Here is a 25970-nt window from a genome sequence, read left to right on the forward strand (position 1 = left end):
TTGTAAATTGCGATTATTGGCGATACGCAAATACGCAATCACGTTTTGAGTCTAATCGTCACTAGCCGTAGCCCATAAATGTTAACGACTGTCGTCGTCGAGTCGTTATTCGTTCGTTGTTCGTTGCGATTTTGCAAGACGTGCACGACGTGTCAACTATAAATAATAAGCCATCTTGGCCGGACATCAAGTGAGTAGCAACGACAATTTTAGCGAATGCACTTGACGTCCTCACCTAGCGTTCGCACAATTTGAAGAGCAGTGTTCAACTCATCGCCTTGAACGTGATATTTGCGCTAAACCTTACATTGCAAGTTTGAATTCGTCAAACGCAGAAGTTCGTACGTTGATCAATCGTTCTCCTGATATTATTTTCGCTGATTTAGCGCGCGAACAGAGAGGGACTAACTCTCCGATCGCCACTCCCCCGCCTCGTCCGTCGAACCCAATCACCTACCCAATTTCGTGGGCAACGACGACAACTTTATTGTTTTTGAAATTCGTTTGTGTGACAATGGCATTTCAATGAATACAATGTCGCCGTCCGGTTCACGTACATCATATTCTCCTCCTGGAGACCACACATTCAACCCCTGTGCGACCACCACCGATGTCGGACAACCGTCAGATGGAGAGAAAATTGAACGTGCCTACGCCGAAGTCACTGGTGCAGGCCAACAGTAAGACGGACGCCAAAAAATTGACAGGTAGGCACCTATGTATCATCATTGTAGAGATCAAGGCACTTAGGGCTAGTGGTGATACGTGATACGAGTTCATCCAATGTGAAGTACACCTCGTGCTTTATGAGCACCAATACAATAAGACCATGAAGTAACAATAATGTGTCATTCTTTGTCCCACTGCTATTGGATTGGTATTGTATATTAACCTTTGTATCGTTTATAAGTTCAAAATTTCCAGAAAAAGTCGCTCAAAGTCATCAAACATTCAAACATGTATATTACAATAGGCTTGAGCTATTAATTCAATAATAATTGGCAATAGCATTATCAAGTATATCTTTTGTATATTTTATGAAATCTAATAGGTAAACTAATATAGTTATACCACAGATTATTCTGTGTTCATGCAATTTTTTAAAAATAATTTTCTGATAAGAACAATGATAAGATTACACAATTTTTGTAATACTGAGATGTTCAATAACATTAAAACATAATATTATCTAATTGTGCCATATTAACTATTACTACAATATAATATAGTTATAATAATGATTATTATATGTAAAGAGTATAGACTATAGAGTGGCAAAAGGATTCTCTCTCACTATTAATGATATTTTTACTCGCTAATTAGTATGGGTTAAGTAGGTAGGTACTAACGATGTGTTTGTGGTATATTTTTTTTTTACTAAAATTGAAATTTTTTGATAATAAATAGTGCTTGGAAGTTTTAGGGTTGTATATTTTTCCAAACATTTTCCATTTATAGCATACTAAGCTAGAAATCCATGTTATAAACCAAAGTTTTAATAATGAAAATGGTACATAATTCGTCAATCATAGAAAAATTGTGCATATTTACCATTTTTTTTAATAGTTGCATGATGAATGTTTGCTAATCATTTACATTTTGTAGTATGTTATTTAGTTCTTTAATAAAACAAGCAAACTATTTGTTATTTTGAAATTGATCTATGGAAAAAAAAATATAGAAATTCATTTGGAAAAAACTTATGCTGTAGCACCTGCAGTCATTAGGTGTTCATTCCTCCTTATTTCAAATTTATTTTATTATATTTGTCATTTAATTGTCTGAGAAAACGAGGGCTGAGACTTTTCATTATTACCAAACCAAATTATAAAAAATTAAAGAATACATATTAAGTAAACTATATAGGTAATGTTTATAACATATCAAGTTATACTGAATACTGAATATTCAGTTTTGTTTTAGAGGGTAAATACAGCGGTGTATACCTTATTATAATATCTATTATTATTTGGGGAATTCTGTAAATAGTAAATACGTAATATTTACGATCGCATAGGTATCAAGCATATATTATAACAATATACATAATATATTACAACCAGGGCTCATGAGTTCATGCTCTGAAAAATACCTAAATAAGTATGCACTAAAAGCTGGGAAAATATGCATTTATATGCACTTAAAATCTAAAAATATGTAGGTATAAAAATACTATAAGTAAATTTTAAGTAACAAAAAAATGTCCATTCATATTATTAAAAGTTATATTTTATTATATTAATGTACCCAATTTCAAAAAATAAATTAAAAATATCTCTCAATAATCAATTTAAAAAATATTCAGTAGCTCATTTTAAATCCAATTTATTAAACAATACAAAATACTTAATTAAATAATTTATATTTACTTAAGGAGTTGCATTGGACAGTAAAAATTTTTTTAACGTTGTCAAGTTTAAATGAATGGTGATTAGGTGTGAGTAAATTGGTGTATATTGAAAGTCATGTCTTCGTGTAATCTTAGATTTGTCATATTTTTCTCTTTACCATATATAATTTCAGGAATTTTGCAAATCATTTTGTAACCATGGTTATTAATTAGAACTCCCATATATTTTATACTTCATTAAATATGACTTAGCAAAGCATGAACTCATATGGCCCGATGGCCCGATTATAACGTTTTCTTAGTTTAAAAGTTGTGATATTGTCGATATTGGTATCTACAAAACTATACAGTGTGAAACCTACCTTATCGGACATCTCCAAATAGTGGATATTTTTTCAGGAATGGGGACATTTTCACTGTCCATTATCGCGTTGATTAAATCATTTTTCTAGTTTATGTTCTGTGAAATAGTAACCTCGATAGTAACATTACTATTTCCTATTTGTATTTATTCGTGTTTGTGATTCCATTACATACGAACATATTCATAAACGTATTGTCTCCAATGTCCAATGCATTTAAATTATAAAATGCCTTGATACACAAAATAACTGTGCATCAAGATCTAAACAAGTTAAACTAACTGAACTTTTCATATAATTTTAAATAATAATAATGTACAATTAATATTTGCTTTAAAATAATAGAAGTATAGAAATATCATGGATTATAAATATTATATAAATAATAAAATATGTTGTAAATCTATAATTATTAATTTCTCTGAGTTGCTTTCGAGAATTTCACCCCCCCCCCCCCTCTAAATAGCGAAACCCTCTAAATAACAGACAAAATTACAACGACTGAGAGTGTCCGGTGTTTAGAGGTTTCACTGTATTAATTTTGTTGGTAAATCGGTAGGCGTAAAAAAAAACCCAAACTGAAAAATACACCCCGGAAAAAAAGCTTAAGAAAATAAAAGTGCAATCATTGTAAATTGTAATATTTTATAAAATGTGGTTGATTGTTGATTATACAATGGATTTACAATCATATAATATTTTTATTTCTGTGATAGAATAATACATTTTTAACAGAACATAAGAACAAAATACTCACGTTTCTGGACTTGTGGTAACATAATAATATAGATTGTATTGTTAACTATCACACTTACAAATCTAGTGTTGAATTAACAACAAAATACTTATTAAGGGTTAATTAATAATCGTTTACTTGGATTAATTTACTCATTTATTAATACAATTATTAGAATCAATATTTAATAAAAAATGATTTTGACATTATAGCTATTTAAAATATAACTTATTTAGGTTGAACTATAAAGTTAATTCAGCTACACGCTGGTGTTACCTTTAACTACCCAAATAACATGATTTACTTGTAAATTCACTTAACTATACAATAATGATAATTAACTATAAAAAGCTAAGTTAAAACTATACAAAATTTAACTCAAGTTAAAAAGTTTAAAAAAAAAAATTGATTGTAGGCAGTGTTACTTTTACGCCGACCCATTAACAATCAATATAAATCATAAACATAAGATTTAAAGAAACTTTATTTGACATCGGAATATTAATATTAATATTAATATTGACATTACAAGACATGGGTAGAGGGATATCGTTCTCCGACCAGAATGGTCTTGAGTCTACAGAAAGACATCAAGTTGTAGATGAAGCACCTCCTACTATGGACGACATATTTGACGATGAAGAGACAGTTAGGGAAGGAGAATCCGGTAGCTCTGTAGAGATAGCTCAGAAAGTGGAGTACAAGCCTGCAGATATGGAAGAGAACGCTGATGATTTATGCACCTTTATGACTTTTGTATCAGCATATTCCATGAGATTACTGATAAAACAGAGCGCTAACATGGACAGGTCCTGGTCCCATATGGTCAACAAGTTCATAGGATTCTTCCATGGCTGTGAATCTCGGAATATGACGGTTCTTCCGGCCGCGTGGTCCTCATTGAAAACGTATTTATGTGCCTGTAGAAAATACCAGATCTCATGGGTCAAACTTGTGGCGGAGACAGAAGTGGTTTTACCTCCGAACTCTGATCCACAAGGACTGTTAAGATACCTTGGGACATTAGTTTTCTCTTACTCCGGGATGCACGCTTATAGCTTGTTCTGCCACTTGGTTTCAGTAACCGGAGTGAGATATGATTATCTATTGAATCAGATGGACTACCCTAAGATGTAACGGACTACACACATACACACAACAGTGCGGTGTCGGAGGTGGTAGGGTGGGGGTATTGCCAACCTTACCCTACAACTCGTTCATCCTGACTTAGGGTTGTCCTCAACCCAAAATCAGAAAGTTAACATACCATAACAAAAAAAATAACATAATCATAACTTAAATACATCATAAAATATCATAAATAGCATAAGTAAACATAACGTTATTTATAATAAGTAACATAAAATAAAACAATGTTCATAATATCATAAAATATCAAGACAATATAATTAATAATATAATACATAATTAAATCATAAATATCATAAAGAATGACAAATTTTTTTTTTTAAGATTATAATGATACAAAACAAAGAAAAAAAAATGATTTTTATAAAACTGTTTTTTTTTTTTTTTTACAAGTGCAAACAAATACTAATAGTCAAGTTGTACTGCTATTCAAGATGTGGTTGCCACATTCTTATATTACCAATAGATATGACACCTTCAGCCTTCCCATTTTTAGGAGCATAAGATAAACATTTTAGACATTTTGAAATATAATATTTAATTTTGTCCCTCATTTTTGGAAACCAATAAGAATTATTAATTAATGATAGTATTTTATCGATACCCACATGTCCTACATTATCATGGCAAGTTATCTATTAACTCATTAGGTACATAAAATAACAATTTTTTTCCATCTGTACAATAAACCAAGCCATCCCGCAATTCATAGTATGGAATATCCGAATTTTCTAACTTTTCGCGAATTGCAACAATTTGAGGGTCTGTTGATTGTTTAATAGATAGATAATACCTGTTCGAATGTATTTGCTTCTAATATTAATATGTTTTGCACTCTACTTAATGCATCTACATGACACATTTGTTTATTAGGGCGATGTACTACTTTATAATCATAAATTTGAAGAAACAATGCCCAACGCATTATACGAGGACAAATATCCTTTTTATTTAGTGTAAGCCTAAGACTATCACAATCAGTTACAATTGTAAAAGGCATATCTTGTAAATAAATATGAAATATTCTAAGAGCATAAATTATTCCCAAACACTCTAGCTCATAGCTGTGATATCTTGTTTCACAATCAGTAGTGCGTTTACTAAAATAAAATACTGGATGGAAGGTATTGTCATGTTTTTGTTTCTGAACCAAAACTGAACCAAATCCTAACTGGCTAGCATCACAGTGTAATTCTGTTTTTAATAATGGTGAATAAAGACATAGAACTGGTGGAGATGTTAAAAATGATTTTATCTTTTAAAATGTTGACAATTGATCCTCCCTAAAAACAAAGTCTTGATTTTTTTAAATAAATCATATAAGGGTTTAGCAATAATAGAAAAATTCTTAACGAGCCGCCTGAAGTAACTGGCTAGTCCTAAAAAACTATGAACTTCTTTCACATTTTTAGGTATAGGAAAACTATGTATAGCATCAATATTATCTGGATTAGGTGTGATACCTTTATGACTAATCTCATAGCCTAAATAATAAATTTTAGTCTGTAAAAATGAACACTTGTCTAATCTTAATTGAAGGTGATTTTCAGTCATAATATCAAATACTTCAATTAATATACTAATATTCTCATCTATTGTTTCAGTACTTATAAGAATATCATCCAAATAGATCAAAATTTTATTAGAACTGACCAAAGAATGAAAAATATTATTAATATAACGCATAAATATTGCAGGGCTATTGCAAAATCCAAAAGGCATACAAGTATATTCGAACTGACCCATAGGAGTTACAAATGATAAATACTTAACAGAGTCATTGTGTACTTTAACATGATAAAAAGCATTTTTTAAGTCTAATCTAGTAAAATATTTTTTATCTTTTAACATATCAAGGTGGTCATCAATTAATGGTAATGGAAATCTATCTTTAATTGTTACTTTATTTAATTCCCTGAAGTCTACACAGAGTCTAAGGTTACCATTTTTCTTTTTAACTAATACTATAGGAGTACAATACGGAGAAAAACTAGGTCTTATGATTTTATTTGTTAATAATTCATCAATTATTACTTTAAGTTTTTCTTTATCACTATAAGACATTCGCCTAGGTTGAAAATAAATAGGTGTGTGGTCTTTAGTTAACTTTACCTTCATTTCATATTGAAATTTTTTCTCTATAGGCCTTATTGCATTAGTATAATGTTTATCAAATATTGCTTTAACCTGTTCCTGCATATCAGCACACAAGTCACTATTAATATCTAATTGTAATGAATTTGACACACCAGCATCAATTAACATGATATCATCAACAATAAATTCATTATAAGAATCATTTTTTTCAATGAATAAGTTTTTATCAAATGTTAATTTGATTAAATTGTTATTAATACAATTTCTTCATAACAGACAATTATAATTCATAATATTATTATCAACAACATAAAATATGATATTTAAATCTACTGATAAATTGTTTACAGATATTTTTGTATTAATAACACCTAATACTTTTAATGGACTTTTATTAATACCAGAAAGTTTAGAACTAGCAGGGATAACAATTACATTTTTGGGAATAGAATTTTCCTTAATAATAGAAATTGGACTACCTGTATTAAACAGCGCACCTGTGGTCCAACGAATTGTCTCACACATGACATCAATACCAAGCATAAATGGTGGATTACTTGTCTCATCGATTTCAATCATCATTGTTGAGTCCTCGCTGGTGCCTCGACTTGTTTTGTTAATTTTCATCTTACAGTCTCGTTGTTGATGTTCTGTAGATCCACACTTGAAGCATGACCCAAGCTTCCGTTTAGGTTCTGGACAATTAATAATAGTATGTGCAGTACTATAGCAATTAAAACAGTGCGGTGTCGGAGGTAGTAACTGGTAAGGTGGTGGTATTGCCAACCTCACCCTACATAATTAAATACTATGTATATTATTTAAAATATGTTTCTATAAATAAATGTAAATATATTATGTATAATATATTTTTTGGGCTATTTTCCCGGGGTGTATTTTTTAGTTTGGGTTTTTTTCCGTGGCTATTTTTTCCGCGATTCGATTTACAATTTATATAAATACTAATTAGAATGTTTGATTGCGCATTAACTCTATTTCTCCTTTTACCTTATTGAATACTTATTTGTTATCGCCCCGCCATAAATAAAATATAGTATATATAATAAAAAAATATACTCTACATAAAATGACTTATAAATAAAAAAAAATTTTAATATTTAATCCTGTATTTAATAATATTTAAATACCTATTATAAAACTTGAATTTGAGTAATGTTCTATAATATTATAAATGTAACTTATTGCTAGTCTACCGGTATAGTACTATAGTTTTTAGTTAATCATCATTCATGAGTGTCATGATCGACAACAGTAATAGTTGTAGATATTTTGATAAAAATATATTTCCGCCATCACAGAGTACCTAATAAAAGTTTCCAAGAAAATTATCCAGTTAAATAATATTAAATTTTAAATTTTACCTATGAAATAGTTGTTTATACTTATGTAAACAAATAAAAATATACAAAGAACTTTGTATAGTTATTTATTTATGGTTTACGGGCTATGTCTTTTTTACAAGATTTAAACAACTGTTGTAATAACATGTGTGTAAAAGACAAGGAGATGTATAAACTTATTAAATCTAAATATATTACAAGAAGGAACAAAAATCTAATCGGGTTGATATCTTATTGGCCAAAATAAAAGCTCTTGAAAAGAATATACTATTTCCACTGCTGGTATTATACTTTGAAACTAAAAAAAGATCCAAGTTTCTTGTATATATACATGGGACGCAAAACCCAATTTCAGATAGTAAGTCAGGACAGTCGATGAGGTTGTTTAAAATATCATTAACTTATTAATTTGATACTGAAATATAAATTGGATTTTTATTACTTGTAAAAGATGTTACTTAGCATTTATTAAGTAGAAGAAGATTTCGTTCACTCCATTGAAAAAATTTATTTAGATTGGACTGTAACCTATTTGCATCATTGATTGATTTAATGTCTTAGTATAATTTTGCATTATCCACAAACATATTAATGTTACCATCAATGATCAATGGGAGATCATTGATAAAAATTAAGAATAGTATTGATCCTTTGCACTATTCTTAATTTTTAGCCCTGAAGAACACCCAAGGTCACATAATTGTTCAAAAACGAAGTAAGCGGCTTTTTTTAAGGGTTGAATCTGAATTGTAGTGTGCTTATAAAATTATTATATTCAATGCATATTTGCATCTTTGTCAAAAATAAAAATAAGAGTTAAGAGAATATCTATAACTTATATTTTTTTTACGAAAATACCATGACAATAATCTTTAGGGCTAGACTAGATATGTTTTTTGTATAAAAAAAGAGTTCAAAAATCAAAATTAAAAATTGCATGTGGATATTTTTAATTGTTTTCATTCATGTTTATATATATTTTTTCATATTTTGTTAATTTTAAAATAAAATGCTTAGGTATTTCTCAATTTATTTTCATTTATAATTTTTTTGTATATATGTCAGTGACATACTTACAAGGAGGGTATTAGAAAATACATTTAGATATATAAAAATCAATAACATTTAAACATATACATATTTTTATATTATCTCTCCCTTTAAATATGTCTGTCAATACCACTAACAATTGTACCTTATTAATTATTAAATATATTATGTAGGTAACCAACAGCACAACATGAATGTAGACCATAGTCTATTTTTCTTAAAAGTTATATGAAAAATAAGTTAGTAAAGATAGTGTTTCTATTATTTGTTTAGTGGTAGAAGTTTTTAGATCTAGCATCTAGCTCTGCTCAGAATAAGATTTCTTTATTTTCCAAATTATTTTATTTTGAAGTATACTAAATGTATTTAATATATCAACTAAGCAATGATAGATTTTAATTTTAAAATAATAAATACACAAAAAAATTTGAAAAAAATCGTAAATAGAGTAATTATAAACATTATCTTTTTTTTATGAACACAACACCTATGTAAAATTATAATGTACTTTATGCATTTGTAAGATGAAATCAATACAATAAGCATGTAATATAATTTCAAAATAAATTTGTATTTTGATTATGTTTAGTTATGGAGGTAATTGTATAATATAATTTATAACCAAACTTTATAAATTAAATAAAAATGTTTTATATAATAACAATGTTTACGCCAAATCATAATATGTAAAAATTAAATGAAACACTTAATACTTATAGGTACCTACATCTATGATTGTAAAATATACATTTTTATCATGCATTTTATTTATAATTTACAATACAACAAAATTTTAATGTTATATGTATATAAAAATGTGTTACAAAATTAAACAATAACTACTTATCATAATGTCACATTTTAATCTTTATTATATTAGATTCAATTTGCTATTTTAAGCTGTGCTTTCATTAAAATTTTTTGAATTTTGTGTTTTGCACTTAAATAAACCTTTCTATGAGAACATAAATCTCTCATTTGAACTGCTATAAACCTGGCAAATGAGTCTGCTTCATCATTGTTTATAGATTTTTTATACTTTTCTTGTTTTTGAAACCTTTTTTTTTTCAAAGTTTTGAAGTATAATGAATAAATATCTTTAGTGCGCCGTTGTTTTTTTAATTTTAAGGCCATAACTTTCTTAAAATTTAAATCAGCTGTTGTTTGATCAATAGTCTGAAATTAAGTTTATTAATAAAATAGAATATATTTATATGGGGCATAATTATAGACCTTTTACTAATAGACTGGCCCTCTTCAAATTTTTACTCTCAAAATAGGTGGATAGGTGGCACTTTTCAGTTACTTGAGTTAATCAGATATGTTAAATTATATATATTTATATTTATTTAAACTAAAGAAACTGCATCATTGTGTCATGTCTGCATGCGACTATCAACATATTTGTTATTAGATGGGCTGGTCTATGAGTAAAAGTCTATGGATATAATTATAGAGTCTTACCATATTTAATGATTCTTCAGGTGGTTTTTCATCTGGGGGTGTTAAAATTATTGGTTCAGCACCTTCCTTGAAGCTGCTTGTAAACATGTAACTAGAATGTTTCAATTTTTAATCAGTATTATTTCTAGAAACCAATTTTGTATATTAAAATATATGAAAAGCATACCATTGGTTTTCTCTGTTACAAATATCATTTTTTAATTCATAGTTATAATCTTCATATTCATTTTCTACGGTCTCGTCATGACTAGCATTATCTCCGTTATCATTACTATTCTCTAAGTTCAAAGAATGAAGATGATTATTTTGATGTTCATCCTTTGAATTGTTCACACTGTCATAATAAAGTTGGACAATCTCAAAATTTTTACCACTAGTATCCTGTGTAATATAAAAATGTATGTAAATAAAAAAAAGCTAAAAAAAAATACACACTTAACTATTAATTAAATTATTAAATTACCACAGGGTTATCTGTTAAAGATTTATTTGTTTGCTCCTCATCATTGCATGGATTTAATATCTTCTTTTTTTGGTATCTCTAAAATAATATAATTATACATATTTATTGAATGTTTTTAAGTTTTATATCAATTATTTTAAAATATACCATAACATCTACACGGTATTCAATTGTTGGGACAGATGTTGTTTTCAAAACATTTTTTCCATGGCCAATTATGTATTCTGAATTTTCAAAATGATTGCCACACAATCTACTACTTTTACAAGGTTTCCAATCTTTTTCCCTACCGGTGGCAGCTATCCACATGGGTAATGTTTCTGGATTTGACAGAGGAAACCTAAATGAAAAAGATAAGAATGAAAACAATTGATATAGGTGATCCAAATCAATAATATATGTAATTTACTACATAAACCTCTGACCTCCAAAACGGAGGTAGTTGGTTTCTAGTAGATTACCTGTGTAATCTAACTTTGACATTGTCCTTCGTATACAAGCTTTTGCAACCAACCACGCTGCACTTATTCACCATGTCAATCGATTTACTTTTAATTTATAAAGTTCTTAAATTACCTTCGAATTGTGAAACGTAAACGCTGACATTCAGCTGATCACTTTTGTACCTAATTCTTTTGTTTTCAAATTTTCACGACGGGCCATATTTTGATCATTGTACGGCATTCGGAGTATACATTTTTATCAATTATTAATTATTATCCGACAACGCCATAATTTCATGGAATAAAAATCAAACTATAGTTTATTTAGGTTATGATCATGGTCTTATCCATGCCTTGTGGTGTGACAAAATAGGTGACGTATCACCTAGATCCCCATGGTTATCTAAATCCCCTTTGGTAAACTAGATTCCCTGTGATAACTAGATCCCAACGAGTCAATTAATTCCCCTGTCAACTAAATCCCCTTGGCCATCTAGATCTATATAATATAGTCTTTAAGATCACCAAATTTATATTTCCCGCTAAAGATCAAAATTAGCAAAATTAATTACATTACATATTATAATTTATTTATAATTCACTGTATAGGTATTATATTATCCAATATTCATTAATTTTAATGTATACTAAAATTTATATACAAATACAAATAAACAATCATGTAAAATTGCATTTTTCAAGTCAAAAATTACAAATAAGTTGTACCTATAATATTATTGTGTAAGTCCAACCTTATCAATAGTATTTAATATGTAACTTATATAACATGTAAATAATTTAGAGTTGAACTCATTGTTGCCAATGGCTATAATAGTTGCCGAGGCTTAATTCAAATAAAAAAATATATTATTGTAATAATATCTTCATCCTAATCACATAGAAGATAGAAGTTACAACGATTTACATATTAGTGTACGCCAAAGATGGCCATTAACTAGTTAAAAAGTTAAAAAAAATTAACTAGATAGTTTATTTTCTAATCAACTTATGAACTTAACAAGTTTAATGTACAGTTGAAATAACTTAGCTTTTCTCAGTTGATTTTAAAAAAATCCATCAAGTTAAAAACATTTTGAAATTTTTCGTTTATATGGAAATTTACTATATTAGTATAAACTATAATAAATATTTCAATATTATGTAATAAATCATGCAAATAAAATGTATAATTAAAGGTTTTAAAGTTTTTGTTTTATATATTTAATTATAAAGGACGTCATAAATTATATATTATGCGATCTGCAATTAGAAATGTTTAATTAATATAACTTACTTATATGAATGAAGGTCATGTACTCATGTTTACATATTATGACATTTGATTGCTATGTGCGATATAAAAAAATATATTTGTTAAATTATTAATTTAAGACGAATATAGTTCAAATTAATAAATAATAGTAATGTAAAAGTAAAAAGGTATCTACAGTGTACATTATGATAAAAGTTCAATAAAATTGTTTTTTATAATTTATAAATTAGAAACTAGAACTACACATTCACTCTTTATGTGATTTATATACTAATTAAAAAAAATAAATTATCTTTTTTTAAACTGAGTTAAGATAATATTTTTTCTATATTAACTTTTAACTTATCGAGTTAAATTTATAATTTATTAACTGTTAACTTTTAACTTATCGATCTTGTATCCTCTTAACTTAACTTAACTTGAGTTAATTATTTTCATTAACTTGCCCACCTTTGAGTGTACTTGTATTACAAAATAAACAGGAAGTTAGAATTTTTATTTGACAATATTTTGTTATTAATTAAATTAAATTAAGTAGTTACGAAATACTTGTATAATGTATAATATACACTATGGTAATAAAAGTGAAAAGTATTCTATATAGGTAGTGCAGGCACATATACAGGGTTTTTTTTTTTTGTATACGTGTCTGAGGTAGTGTACCTACTTAACAAAACATGAAGACCAGTGGCGTATTTATAAGATGTGGGGGAGATAGATCCTACACTTGACCTTTTTTTTTGTACCGACTTTCTGCCATATTGTTAGACTTGATTTTTTTCGTCTTGTAAGTTACAAGTTGTAACTGATGAAGTTTTTAAGACAATATGAGTTATATTAAAAACAAAAGGTGTAGGTGTCACTCTGCTGTGCAATAGGTTACGAGTGGGTCACTAAAATGGATTGTGTTAAATTTGAATTCTATAATGATATAATATCATTGTACCTATAAGAAAAATGATTCTGATCGAAGTCATCCTACTTAGTACTTATGATATATAAGTATAATATAACTAGATATATTATATTATTATTATATGATATTATTGTCAATACTCAATAAAGTAATTTATATAGGTATTATAACATTTATAACCTATTTACGCAAAACTTTGTTTTAATTTTTCAGTCCTTAGCTATAAAAGTAGAACATTTTATAAATTTTTAACTATAAAATAATTTTAAATTTGATAAATGTAAAAATTTGACCTATGAAAGCTTATAAAACTACTATTGTAACTATGTATTAGGAGCTTTGTATTAAATTTTCAAGCTTTTCTACCCAACAAATAAATTTTGACCGATATTAATTTTAAAAAAAACTAAGAATGATCGAAAATTTCATATTATGCCTATAAGTAGTTTAACTTCAAACAAAATTTTTTGAAAATTGCATGGTGGATAGAATATACTTATATAAATATTCGGTGAAAGTTACATCAAAAACCAAAATCGATTTTGTCGAAAACTGATTGTGCGTAAAATTTCCCGTTTCCCCCTTAATTTTTAGTTTGTTTATCTCGATTATTTAGAAAAATATTAAGAATTTATTACTTTTGAACCCCCTCCAAAGTACCAACTAGATTCACTTTCTGATCGAACGAGGTACTGAAGTCAAAAATCGAAGCACTTTTACTGCCCTAAAACGTGATGACAGACACAAAAAAAAACACACACACACACATCATGGTAAAATCAATACATTCATCGTTCCGCTCAGAATCTAAAATAAAACGTATACGTTATGTCTAATTAGTAATTATTCATAAAAATATAATAATACATAGTTTAGTAAATCAAAATAATTAAACTTATATTATACTAAGAAATTGTAATGCCTAGGTATTATTAATAATTGTTCAAATGTTCAATAACTTATTGGGTTTTATTTTTGCTTCAATAATTATTTATAATAAGTATATAATTTGTTTATTGTTTAAAAGCGTTGGAACTGTTGATTGGGCCACTTATATTTATATATTATTCTTAATAATAGATCCATTCAATCTAATTTAACTTTTTGTTAGTTATAGGTACTATTATATAATAAGTACTCGATATTGTAAATATCCTTATAGGTAATATATTTTTTGTCAAATTGACCGACTGGACGTAAGTTAATTAAAATAAAATAAACTAAAAATGTGTATTTTTTGTAGTAGCCCATAATATTCTCCAAAAAAGATTACAATTTTATATACTTAACACTATTGTTAATGACACAAGGACTTGCATCAAAAAAGAGTACTGTCCTATGAAAAATAGTACGTCTGGTCACCATAACTATACTGTACCTTTACCATTGTTACTACAGTTCACTAGTCCACATAATAATTATTAAGAAGCTTTTAGTTAAATAAATTATAGAAATTATTATTAAAAATAAAATGCGAAACTTACTTTTGAAATGACTAAAATAAACGATTACAGTCTACATAAGTCGACGTTCAGCAGTAAGTCCCCATTCAGAAGATAATGTTCTAAATTGTAATTACAATAGATAAGTATACGGTATAAAATATACGGTTTTAGAATTGTAATTTGTTTATTTAATACAAGTTAAGGCTTAAGACCGATAAGACGTCATGCCCTACGACCTACGAGGCTACGACTACAATTAGTCTACAACTAGACTAGTGAAATTAATTAGTTATACCCTATAGGTTGTGCATAAGAGATTACGGTTGATATTAATTGGAGGTAGGTAAGGTTATAAATTGTTACCTCCAACGTATGAATAATTATCGGTTCCGATTATAACAGTTCGAATTAAACGGGGAGGGGGGGGGTTTAAACACCCAACAACCCTCCCGGGCAACCGGGGCAACACCACTGCTTGTTGTATAAATATTAAATTATATAGGCTAACACATTACACGTCTACACACCATGTTGCTGCATGAATAATCACTAAACATTTTAATGAATCAGTGGTGAGATAACTAACTTTTGATCATGATATCGTGGTTCATAAATCATAATTGGTCCATTAAATATACATTTGTATGTGTTTTTATAGTTGTATGTGATATTAAGACTAATAAGACTTTAAGAGAGTTGAGTAACCTTGGTTTTAGAGCATTTATCGTAAATAATAAAAATGTACTAACTATTCTCTTATAGTCTTATTAATTGAGAGTATTATATTAATATGAAGACATAGTTATTATTATAATTACTATTATTAATGCGTTTTGTAGAATTGTAGTTATGGACGTTATGTCTTATGTTTGTATGAATTTTCAGTATTTTCACTCCACTTAGACTAGGTCTTGAGGACTCTGCGTTTTAGGGTTTTATCTTATTATTTTGATTATTTATTTTATGCAACCGTAAAACAATGACAACGTAGATGTTACAAATAGATTTCACGTTTTGACATTGATAAAGCCAATTTTTAACTGTTCGTTGTTCGTTTTACTGTTTCGGACATGTTAAGATTTATTTATATTAATTGTTAATTTTTATGTTGTAGGCATATTTGCTTGTTTTCTATCGTTTATCAAATTGTCTCTGATGTGGTGATACCAAATAAATTAAATTTGTTCTGTGGTGGTAATTCGGTATTGTCCAGTGTCGGTGCCAGCATTTTAATATCAGGTAGGCCAAGCTAAGGCCTACATTTTCTAGGGCTTATAATATTATGTTAACTTGATGTATATATACAAACAATAGTAATGCCATCCCATGCTTAACATTTTCATATAATATTCTTATAAATCATGATCCTTGAGATTTTCAATAGCTGATTATGATTTATTTTAAATTTAAATTTTAAGCCGGGGCCGAGCAGGCTCCTACCACTGCCAATAGTACTCTTCTTACTATGTCCTATCCTAAACAACCTAAACGGCTAATGCTGATCTCGCAGCCAGAATGCCAAATACAAACAACAAATTATAATATACTATTATACTTATCTATAACTGCCATAAGATATCAAATCCTACTCATTTGCAATTGAAATAATTTACTCTTTTATGTTAAATGGTGGTGTTCGCGGAATTTTTATGTTCAATAATGGATTTGTTGTTTGTAGACATGTTTTTATCGTTTAAAATTTAAGAGATTATGTCAAGAGAATGCTGTGGTTCAGTCATCTAACATATTACATAATGTTTTGACCACGCGCTAAGATAATAATATATAATGGACCATAAACGAACAGCTTATTGGTGGCTACAAATATATATATAGTTACAAGATACATGTGCAGGGCACCCATAGTTTAAAACGTCATCTGTATAAAACATAGACCAAGAATCAAAATACAAAAGTGACGACAAATAAAACTACAAGTAGCGCTTATAAAATTCAGTATTTCAGTTCTTCATGTGAGGAACTTTTTAGTAGTTTTCCCTTACTCCTCTTTCGATCATGTCAGTTTCAATTCATTATATCATCTTAGTCCGTGGTCACAACTTATGAGTTTGTGACTATGAATATGAGCTGAGGTCACTCATTTGCTCTGTGGTTGTATGAATGACATGCATTTCAGTGAATATAGTAATAAATGTTGGAGGAAAGAGTTGGCGAAGAAACTCGAAGAAAAGATGGACAGAATAGAAAATGACACAAGAATAGATGGTGTATGTTAAGGGTGATGTGAATGGATAAAGCACTTTTTTGAGGCACAAAACGTGGGTGCGAATGGCGAGGAATAAGATTAACAGCAATTTTTTTTAACAATATTTAAGATTAAAGTTATTTAAATTATTTTAAAAGCACTAATAACCACTTTTGACTATTCAATATTTGAATAATGATTACAATATCCAAACAAAGTTGTATCATACTTTATCTATAAAATTAAAATTATTAGTTTTTACTTTCTAACAAGAAAATAAAATGTATCTATGTAATTTTATTTTACTTATTATTTAATTGTATTTTATAGATTCATCTAATTCAAAGCACTCAAATCGCCGAAATGGAAAAGCTGTTACTATTCAGCCACAAAGAGTTGAAGCTAACCGAAATATTAGCCTTAAGAAAAACTCAAATAACTGTAAACAGCCGCAACCTCGAGCTAGTCTCTTTTGTAGAAAGAAGAGTTCCGAGGTTTGTTTAAAATAATAAATTTGACTTATATTTTAGGTAATTTTCTGTATTTAAGTACATTTTATTTTTTGTTTTGTATGATATTTTGCCATAATAAATATTACATTAAATATTTTGTATTTTTAAACTGTTCTTCTAATTAATTAAAATTATTAGGTAGCTGAATCATTGAATGATGTCGATGATGATGATATATTGCCTGTATTAAGGCATGTGGAACATACTAACAAATGGAATATGCGTAGCGGTTACGGGTCTAGGAAAAAAGAGTTTCCACAGAAATTCAATGTCAAACACTTTTTGATAGCAAAGTATTTTATTTTGTTGCTTTAATATTATTAGTAAACTGAATGAATATTTTATAATCTGTCTGATAAATAATTTTGTTAAAACAGTTGTCAATTTGTAGTCAAGTGTGGAAAAGATTATTCTCATTGGATGTTTGATCAGGATGAAATTGTTGATTGGGATTGCATTGAACAAATAGTAAGCTTGTTAAATTGTTAATTTATAATTTTTATTTATTGTTGATATCAGTTTTAATAAAATATAATATTCTAAAACTATGTTAATAGTAAAAATAATCAGTAGTGTAAATACTGCCGTCGTAAGCATAAATGCTGTAAGTCCCAAAAAGCATGAAAATTAAGTAAAAACAAATAAATAATTATACAATTCGGCATGTATAAATGAACATGCTAAATATTTGAAATATTACTCCAATAGTATAATATAATCAATAATTAAATTACTAAAACACCATAATTCACACTATCTAATCTATACAAAAAAGGGTTTTTCTCAAATCTATAATTACTTACAGCATTTATCTATACAATGACACAATAGTGGTTACTATGCTTTTAATCTAAATAATATATTAATTGTTGCAGAAAATGTTTTCTACTCAATTTATTAAATGTCCTATATGTATGGATATACCGATAACGCCAAAAATGACTCGATGTGGTCATATATATTGTTGGCCTTGCATTTTGCATTATTTAGATATAAACAAAGAACTTGATACTGTTGGCTGTCCCATATGCCATTCTAAAATATTTAAAAAAGAATTACAGAGGTATAAGTTAAATGTTATAAAAAATGTATTGTTTATTATTTCTAGTAAATTTACAATTATACACCTCATTCTAACATTTCATTTTCATTATTTAAAATAGATGTTATTTTTGAAAAAATCGTTAAAAAAATAATATACGTTCCTATATTGTAAATAAATTCAAAAATATTATGTTAAATGCATATAAAGTTTTAATATATTTGGTATTTCTAGCGTTGAAATAATTATTAAAGAGGAATGTTGTGTTGGTCAATCAATAACTTTACAATTAATGAAACGTGCTAGAAATTCATTGCAAGCATACCCAATGTCTGAACTCCTTCAAAATGTTTTTAAACCATCGGATGAGATTCCTTTATCAGTTTGTGAGCCTAATTACTCTACAGCTTATTCCAGACTTCTAATTGGTTATAAAAGCCAAGTAAGAAACTACACTTTTAAGATATTTGTTAACACAAATTAACTAGTGAAACATTTTAGGTTTTAAATATTTTGAACCAAGAAAGGGAAGCGCTTTTACTGCTTTTAGAATACTGGGAAACTGAAGATGTCGAAAAAAAATATATATATGAAGCTCTTGAATTATTATCAAAAAGAGAAAACATTTTAATGAATCAGGAACCAGTAAGCTTATAAAATAAAATTACTCTTTACAAGATAAATTTTAATTTTCTTTTTTTTTTAATAAGAATGATGAAATAAAAGGAATAAACTGTGAGTCTATGAATTCCGTAATAAGTGCAAATATAGGATCAACACCACTGGTAATTTGAATACAATTAGTATATATTATACAGATTACTAGATGATGTTTTAATAGTAGTATACACTCAGTATCTCTAAAAGTATTAAAGCTTTTGGATATATATTTTTAACATTAATTTAAATCCTTACTCAAATACAAAACAAATTTTTAAATTATGATTTTTTTTTAAGTTTTAATCATAACTGACAGCATACATTTTTAATCAAAATAATATGTATTAGAATTAAAGTGGTTAAGATTAAATTTTCATTAGGTTCAATAGGTTAGATACTTAATTTTTCATTAGTATTTAAAATGTAGATAAGTAAAATACATCAGGTGTACCTTGCAAAATTGTTGCCAGTTACTTTACTCAATCAGAGCTTATGACTAAATACTAATTACTCATTAATCACAAAATTCTCAAAAAAAAATTTCTGCCTTAGAATGCAAAGGTAAAAATGTACTGTCATTTAAAGTCTAAAAAAATCAAAAATATTATTATTTTGAAATACAACTTTTATAGATAGTGAGTGTTAATAACAATGTATATAATCAATTGGCATATTATGAAATAATACAAATTTGTGTTTTATAGCAATCACAATGTCAGAACTTTTTTGAAATTCCTGGATGTTCTCATAATGTTACTAGTGTTTTTGATGAAAATCCAAATTTACACATAAAGTAAGATAATCATAATGTACAATATGTTAAGACTTGATATTCTTAAATTGAATAGTTTAATAAAAGCTAAACAAACAGTAACAGTGTAAAAAGTGGGCGATCAAATTGATTAGACAAATCAGATAATAGCAAATTTCCTCATTTTTGATGTCAAATTTAATATAAATTTCATAATTCTAGATAATTAACCAAACTATTTTTCATGTTGGTGTGTGCTTAATTTCAACATTTTGATACTTTACCTATTACTTTTAAATTTTGGCGAAACGTTTTATTTTCAATCTCATATGAATGAATCTATTTTAAATTTTTTTAGAAAATATTAATTTGATTGTACCAAAGATTTAGTACAAAATTGATTTAATGTATTATAATTACTGAGCCACAGCAACGTGTAGCTGGGTCAGCTAGTTATTGTATATTATAAATAAATAATCTAACTATGTTTATAAAAACCAATCAGGCGTTTACGCTTCAAACTGTTGCTGTGGAATAATAAAACATTGTATTGCAGAATTAGATTATTGAATTTGTCGCGTTGTAGATATTAATATTTAGGATTATGTACATACCGTCAGTGTACAAGAATAGTCACACAACTCAAAAAAGTAGATTTTCCAGTACAGCGGATTAAAGATTTCGATTATGCGATAAGGGAATAACGACAGTACTCCTATCTTGCGGCGATTTTTGGAAACAAAATTGTCATCCATGAAAATATGGGTATTTTGCAATGCATTTTCATAATAATTTTGAAAATGCCAATTTTTGAGTTGTGTCAATTTTCTTGTGCACCGACGATACAACTAAATATTAAACATATAGTTAAAAGTCTTAAAACAATTATGATATTAATTAAAGTTTTTGTCCTTAGAATTGACCACTATGACTTATTTTTTTAAAATAATTGGATTCATTATTCATTATACAAAAAACAACTAGGTACTTAAGTATTAATGATGTATTTTAACTTTTAGAGAAATGAACACAAAATTAAATAATTATAACTCTGTTGATCTTAAAGAGGTTTCACAAAAAAAACCTGCCAAAAAGGATTTTTATTTCTATCAAGGTAAAAATACATATTTAACAATTATAAATGTACATTGGTATCTTATTATATTTACTAATTTTAACAGCTCTGGATGGTCAGCATATTTATTTATCTGCAGTTAACGTAGAAATGTTAGAATGTATGTTCGGCAGTCTTGAAAATAGTCCACTGAAGATAGATGCTATTGTAATTGAAAAACAGTCCTTATCAATGACTGAAGCATCAAGAAAACGCTATAGATTTCTGTTACATTTACCTTTAACAACTGTTTTTGAATGGGTTGAATTAGATTTGACTAATATTGTTAGTCAAGAAACTTTATTTATATTTAAAAGTAATTATGACCATTGTAGATACTGACATAGTTGAAAATAATTAATACAATCTTATTTGTACATTTACTGGATTAAATTCTATGAAAAATGATAATAAACATTCTTTTGGATTCAGGCAACTTGGATGAAAAAAAAGCTATAAGAGATAGACGTGCTCGTGATGAGCAACGGCTTGCTAAACGCATTGAAAAAAGAAATTCTGAAAAACAAATGCCACTTCCTGATTGGCATAATAGGAGTTTATTTCCAGAATGTGGTTATGATCCATTTGCAGACAAAAGGTCTTAGTTTTGATAATATATAATAATTAGAGCTCGGATGGTGTTGCATTTGCAATTTTTTTTCTACTGTTCGGATTCATTGCTAAGTAAGTTATAAATTTATTTCAAACGAGTACCAATTAATATATAAAAATTTTAAGTGCAACTTTTTGCAATTTTTTACCTTTTTTCGATATTATTGCAATTTTGTTGGTTGTTGTCATTTTCAATGCAATTTTATATATTTTTTTATATTTTCACTTTTTTTTTTGTTAGATTATACAGTGCAATAATTTTTAAGGTAAGGTAAGGTTTTTTTTTAAAACAAATCAAAAATAGTTTAAATAAAAAGTTTTAAGTTTTGATAAAATTATTTGTAGATTTTTGAAAAAATAAGAAGACCACACAATTTACCAGATTTTTAATGACAATCTTTTTTATTATCTACTCGTTTAAAACCTATCTAATAAAACTTTATAATATTACTTAATAAGATGACTTAATCCGTTTCATAAAATAATTTGTCAATATATTTTTTTTAAATTTTTTTGGTACAAAATATTTTTTTATTGCAATTTTGGGTTTTTTTCACAGCAATAATACAATCAATTTTATAACATATTTAGTGCAACAACATCCGAGCCCTAATAATAATTATAGCGAAATTTTTAAATAATTTATGAATATTTTAATAGCATGATTCCTCTGAGCGAATCAATTGGTATAACTTCCTCTTCAGATCAAACTACATTAAATACTTCTAATGGTTCACCAAGTAATTTATCATTTGCAAAGGTACAGTGTTACTTATTATTATTTATTAATAATTGTTGTATTATACATTTATTTTTTTCGTAATAATAGAACTGTTCAATAAGAAAATAATATAATTTCATCATTTTGATATTATGGGGTTTTTCAGCTCTTATTACCAAAATCGTAACTTTATAAATGTTCCTCTACTCTGTTCAACTAGAGAATGTACTATAAAACATTTTTATTTCCATTTGGAAAATAATATAATATAACACCTATAATTATTGAACTTTAGTTTCTTAAATTATAAAGCTGTCATCTTTTGTATTGTAGGCATTGCAAAATGAAAGTACCACAAGTAACACCTCTTCTTCAGATCAAGTTTTACCTAATGTATCATCTCAATGGCCAGTACTTGGTTCTAGACCAAATTCTATGTCAATGAATAATTTTCTGGAAGATGCTGTTGCCAATATGAACATGCACGGTACTTATTCATATACATATATTTATTATTTAAGAAGACCCCATAACCATATGCGTTGTATCCATCTTCGAAACGTGTAACAAAAACAAAGCACAAATTTTATATTCTGAATAATTAATTTAACACTTATGTTTAATTTTTTCTATTATGAAATTTAGAAAAGTAATAAATATATTCATCTAGTTTTTTTTTTTTTTTTTAATTTTAAAGTGAGTTATGAGAATTTTAAAATGTACAAACAATTTAATTTTTTTTTAAATGCTCATAACTAGTTTTAAAATTGAAATATAACAAAAAAACTGTCTTTGACTAGATAATATTATTAATTCACTCTGAAGTCCAACATTATTGAGTTAGTTAATTATTCAGAGTGTACAATTTGTCATGTTTGCAAGATGAAGCCAACACATATGGGTATAACATTTATGATCTGTCTCATAACCAAATGTTACTAATTTATCTTTGTTGAAACCAAAATGCATAACCATTTTTCTTCTAAAGAATAATTCAGATGTCACCTTGAAATGAGCACAAGTCATCCAACTTAGGAAAATATTACGCTGTTAAAGAAATTTATTATTTAGGCTAGTAATTACTCATCAACCTATGGATAATCATGGGTTGAAATAATAAAATTCTACATTTTTCTGTTTAATTTTAAGTATATTTTCTATGCAAAAAATTCCACAACGTAAACTTGATTATTCGTGGTCTTACCCCAAAATATAAGGATTATGTATTTATATACATCGCGTAATTTTAGATTAGCTTCTTCAATTACAAATTCATATATATCTATTCAAATTAATAATAGTAGTCTGCAGCAGTGTCTCGTTGTCGTCATATTTTAAATATTGTTGTATAAGTTAAAGGATTTTTGTATCAATCTTTGTTATAATTTCCTTTGGTAATTTTGTGGATCAACTATCTTGTTTATTCGTGGTTACTGCACTACTTTATTCTATTATTTTTTTAATCTATTCACAAATATTTTTACACAGAATGATGTAGATTATAAACTAGATTGCTAGGTTCCCTATACTAACTATATAAACGTTTGAAGCCACACATCCGCCATTACTAGTAGGGCATTTGTATCTTATAATTTTGATAACACAATATATCATTGATTTGACTGATTTCTTTTAAACAATAGTCAATAAATGTTTTATAATTTAAAGTATTAAAATGTCTTTTATTATTGAAGGTAACAAATTTACTTTATTATTTGACATTTGTTAAATAATTTATAAATTATTATTGTCTAATTTATTTAAAATGTTGTTAATGATCTATTTTTTTTTAATTTCATGTTATTTTTATAATTTATAATAATAATATATAAACATATAAATTGGGTAAGTGTATTATAATACTATTCTGTAGATACTATTTTATTACCAATAAATTATATTATTATTTATTAATACTTAGGTATATTTAAAGGACCAGTCTTTTAACTAGGTAGTAGATGTATAGGTATTTTGATAAATTAAAACAATATTACTTACCTAATATAAAATCATAACTATCTTTATATGTTGTAATATAAAATAGTTTCATAATTTATTGTGACAAAATTACAAAAATCAATATCAATGACAAAAAAATAAAAAATACATTTAAAATATTTTAAACAAGAATTAAAATTTTGGTGGGATTTCAGCATGCATTTGACCTACTGCAAATGGCGGATTATAACTTTACATAATATCACTAATTAGCAATCTAGTTTATTGTCTATATCTGTGTATTATTATAACTAATATAATGCTAATTATGTATTACCTAGTGATTTTAGCTGTAGAGTAATTTAAGTATATTATGCTTAATTAATCATTGATTTATGGTAATTTAAAATGACTTTTAGATAGTTAAATATTTTATAGAAGATACATTTTAAATAATATGAGTATGACCTGTATGGACAAACCAATTTTATTTAGTAATTTAATTATCAATAATATTTTTTTCTTTAGACAACAAATCAAAAAATCGAAAGAAGAAACGCAGCAAATATGAACCAATATTTTAAAATTATATAACATATTTATTTTATTTATATAAAAGTTATTGTTATGTCATGGAGCGTATTAAATTATTACTAATAATTTACTAATTTAAATTAATTTAAAGTAATATTATTTATTTTTTAGTTGTTTCATAACCAAGGTATGAATGCTATTTTCTTTGTAGTACTAGTAATTGGCTTGTTATACTATATCATAATCAAGTATATACTCTTATCTAACAGCAAAACAATATTTTATTTTATTTAGTTGTGTAACCTAGTTTCAAGTTTGTTTTAAAAATAAACATATTATTCAAATTTGATTAAAAATCATTAATTTGTATCCAGGTTCTATAAGATATCTCAATTAAAATTATATTTTTCCCATTTGGTTTATTACTCTAAATATTATTTAGGGGTTATGATGAACCAATATAGCCAGTGACGTATTTAGGGGGGGGGGGCTGATGAAGCTTAGTCCCCAGGCAGTAAATTTTTAGGGATGTTAAATTTTGAAGAGCATTTTGATATAAAATATAATGACACTCAAATATTATTAAACTGTGATGTTTATTTTTATGAATAAACCTAGGGGTAGGGGTTAGGTAGGGGGTATTTTTTTTCTTGTGGGGCTAAAAATTGTTGAATACTACGTTTCTGAATATAAGAAATAGTTGTTTTTTCCAAACAAACATTCAGAGAATTTTTTGTTGGACTTAAAATGGAGACAAATTTCCTAAATAAC

General features: G+C 27.0%; 2 protein-coding genes across 2 annotated transcripts; one reads left to right on the forward strand and one right to left on the reverse strand.

Moving 5' to 3' along the window:
* On the forward strand, positions 1-25555 carry LOC107169253 (E3 ubiquitin-protein ligase RNF10). The gene is made up of 15 exons (XM_015518933.2): positions 1-707; positions 17646-17809; positions 17966-18120; positions 18205-18295; positions 18703-18890; positions 19104-19311; positions 19371-19514; positions 19580-19654; positions 20234-20322; positions 21300-21394; positions 21462-21710; positions 21827-21992; positions 22667-22766; positions 23061-23214; positions 25194-25555. Exons 1-15 carry the CDS (start codon positions 611-613, stop codon positions 25247-25249), a joined length of 2031 nt encoding a protein of 676 aa, XP_015374419.2. The 5' UTR covers positions 1-610; the 3' UTR covers positions 25250-25555.
* On the reverse strand, positions 9656-11730 carry LOC107169254 (uncharacterized). Its single transcript, XM_015518935.2, has 6 exons — positions 11494-11730; positions 11180-11372; positions 11033-11110; positions 10736-10950; positions 10570-10660; positions 9656-10281 (listed from the first exon to the last, which is right to left on the reverse strand). Exons 1-6 carry the CDS (start codon positions 11565-11567, stop codon positions 9988-9990), a joined length of 945 nt encoding a protein of 314 aa, XP_015374421.2. The 5' UTR covers positions 11568-11730; the 3' UTR covers positions 9656-9987.
* Positions 25556-25970: the final 415 nt, after the last annotated feature.

This window comes from Diuraphis noxia, unplaced genomic scaffold (assembly GCF_037042655.1).
Source record: "Diuraphis noxia isolate RWA-SAM2 unplaced genomic scaffold, SU_Dnox_SAM2 contig0004, whole genome shotgun sequence".
In the NCBI taxonomy this organism is placed as follows: domain Eukaryota; kingdom Metazoa; phylum Arthropoda; class Insecta; order Hemiptera; family Aphididae; genus Diuraphis; species Diuraphis noxia.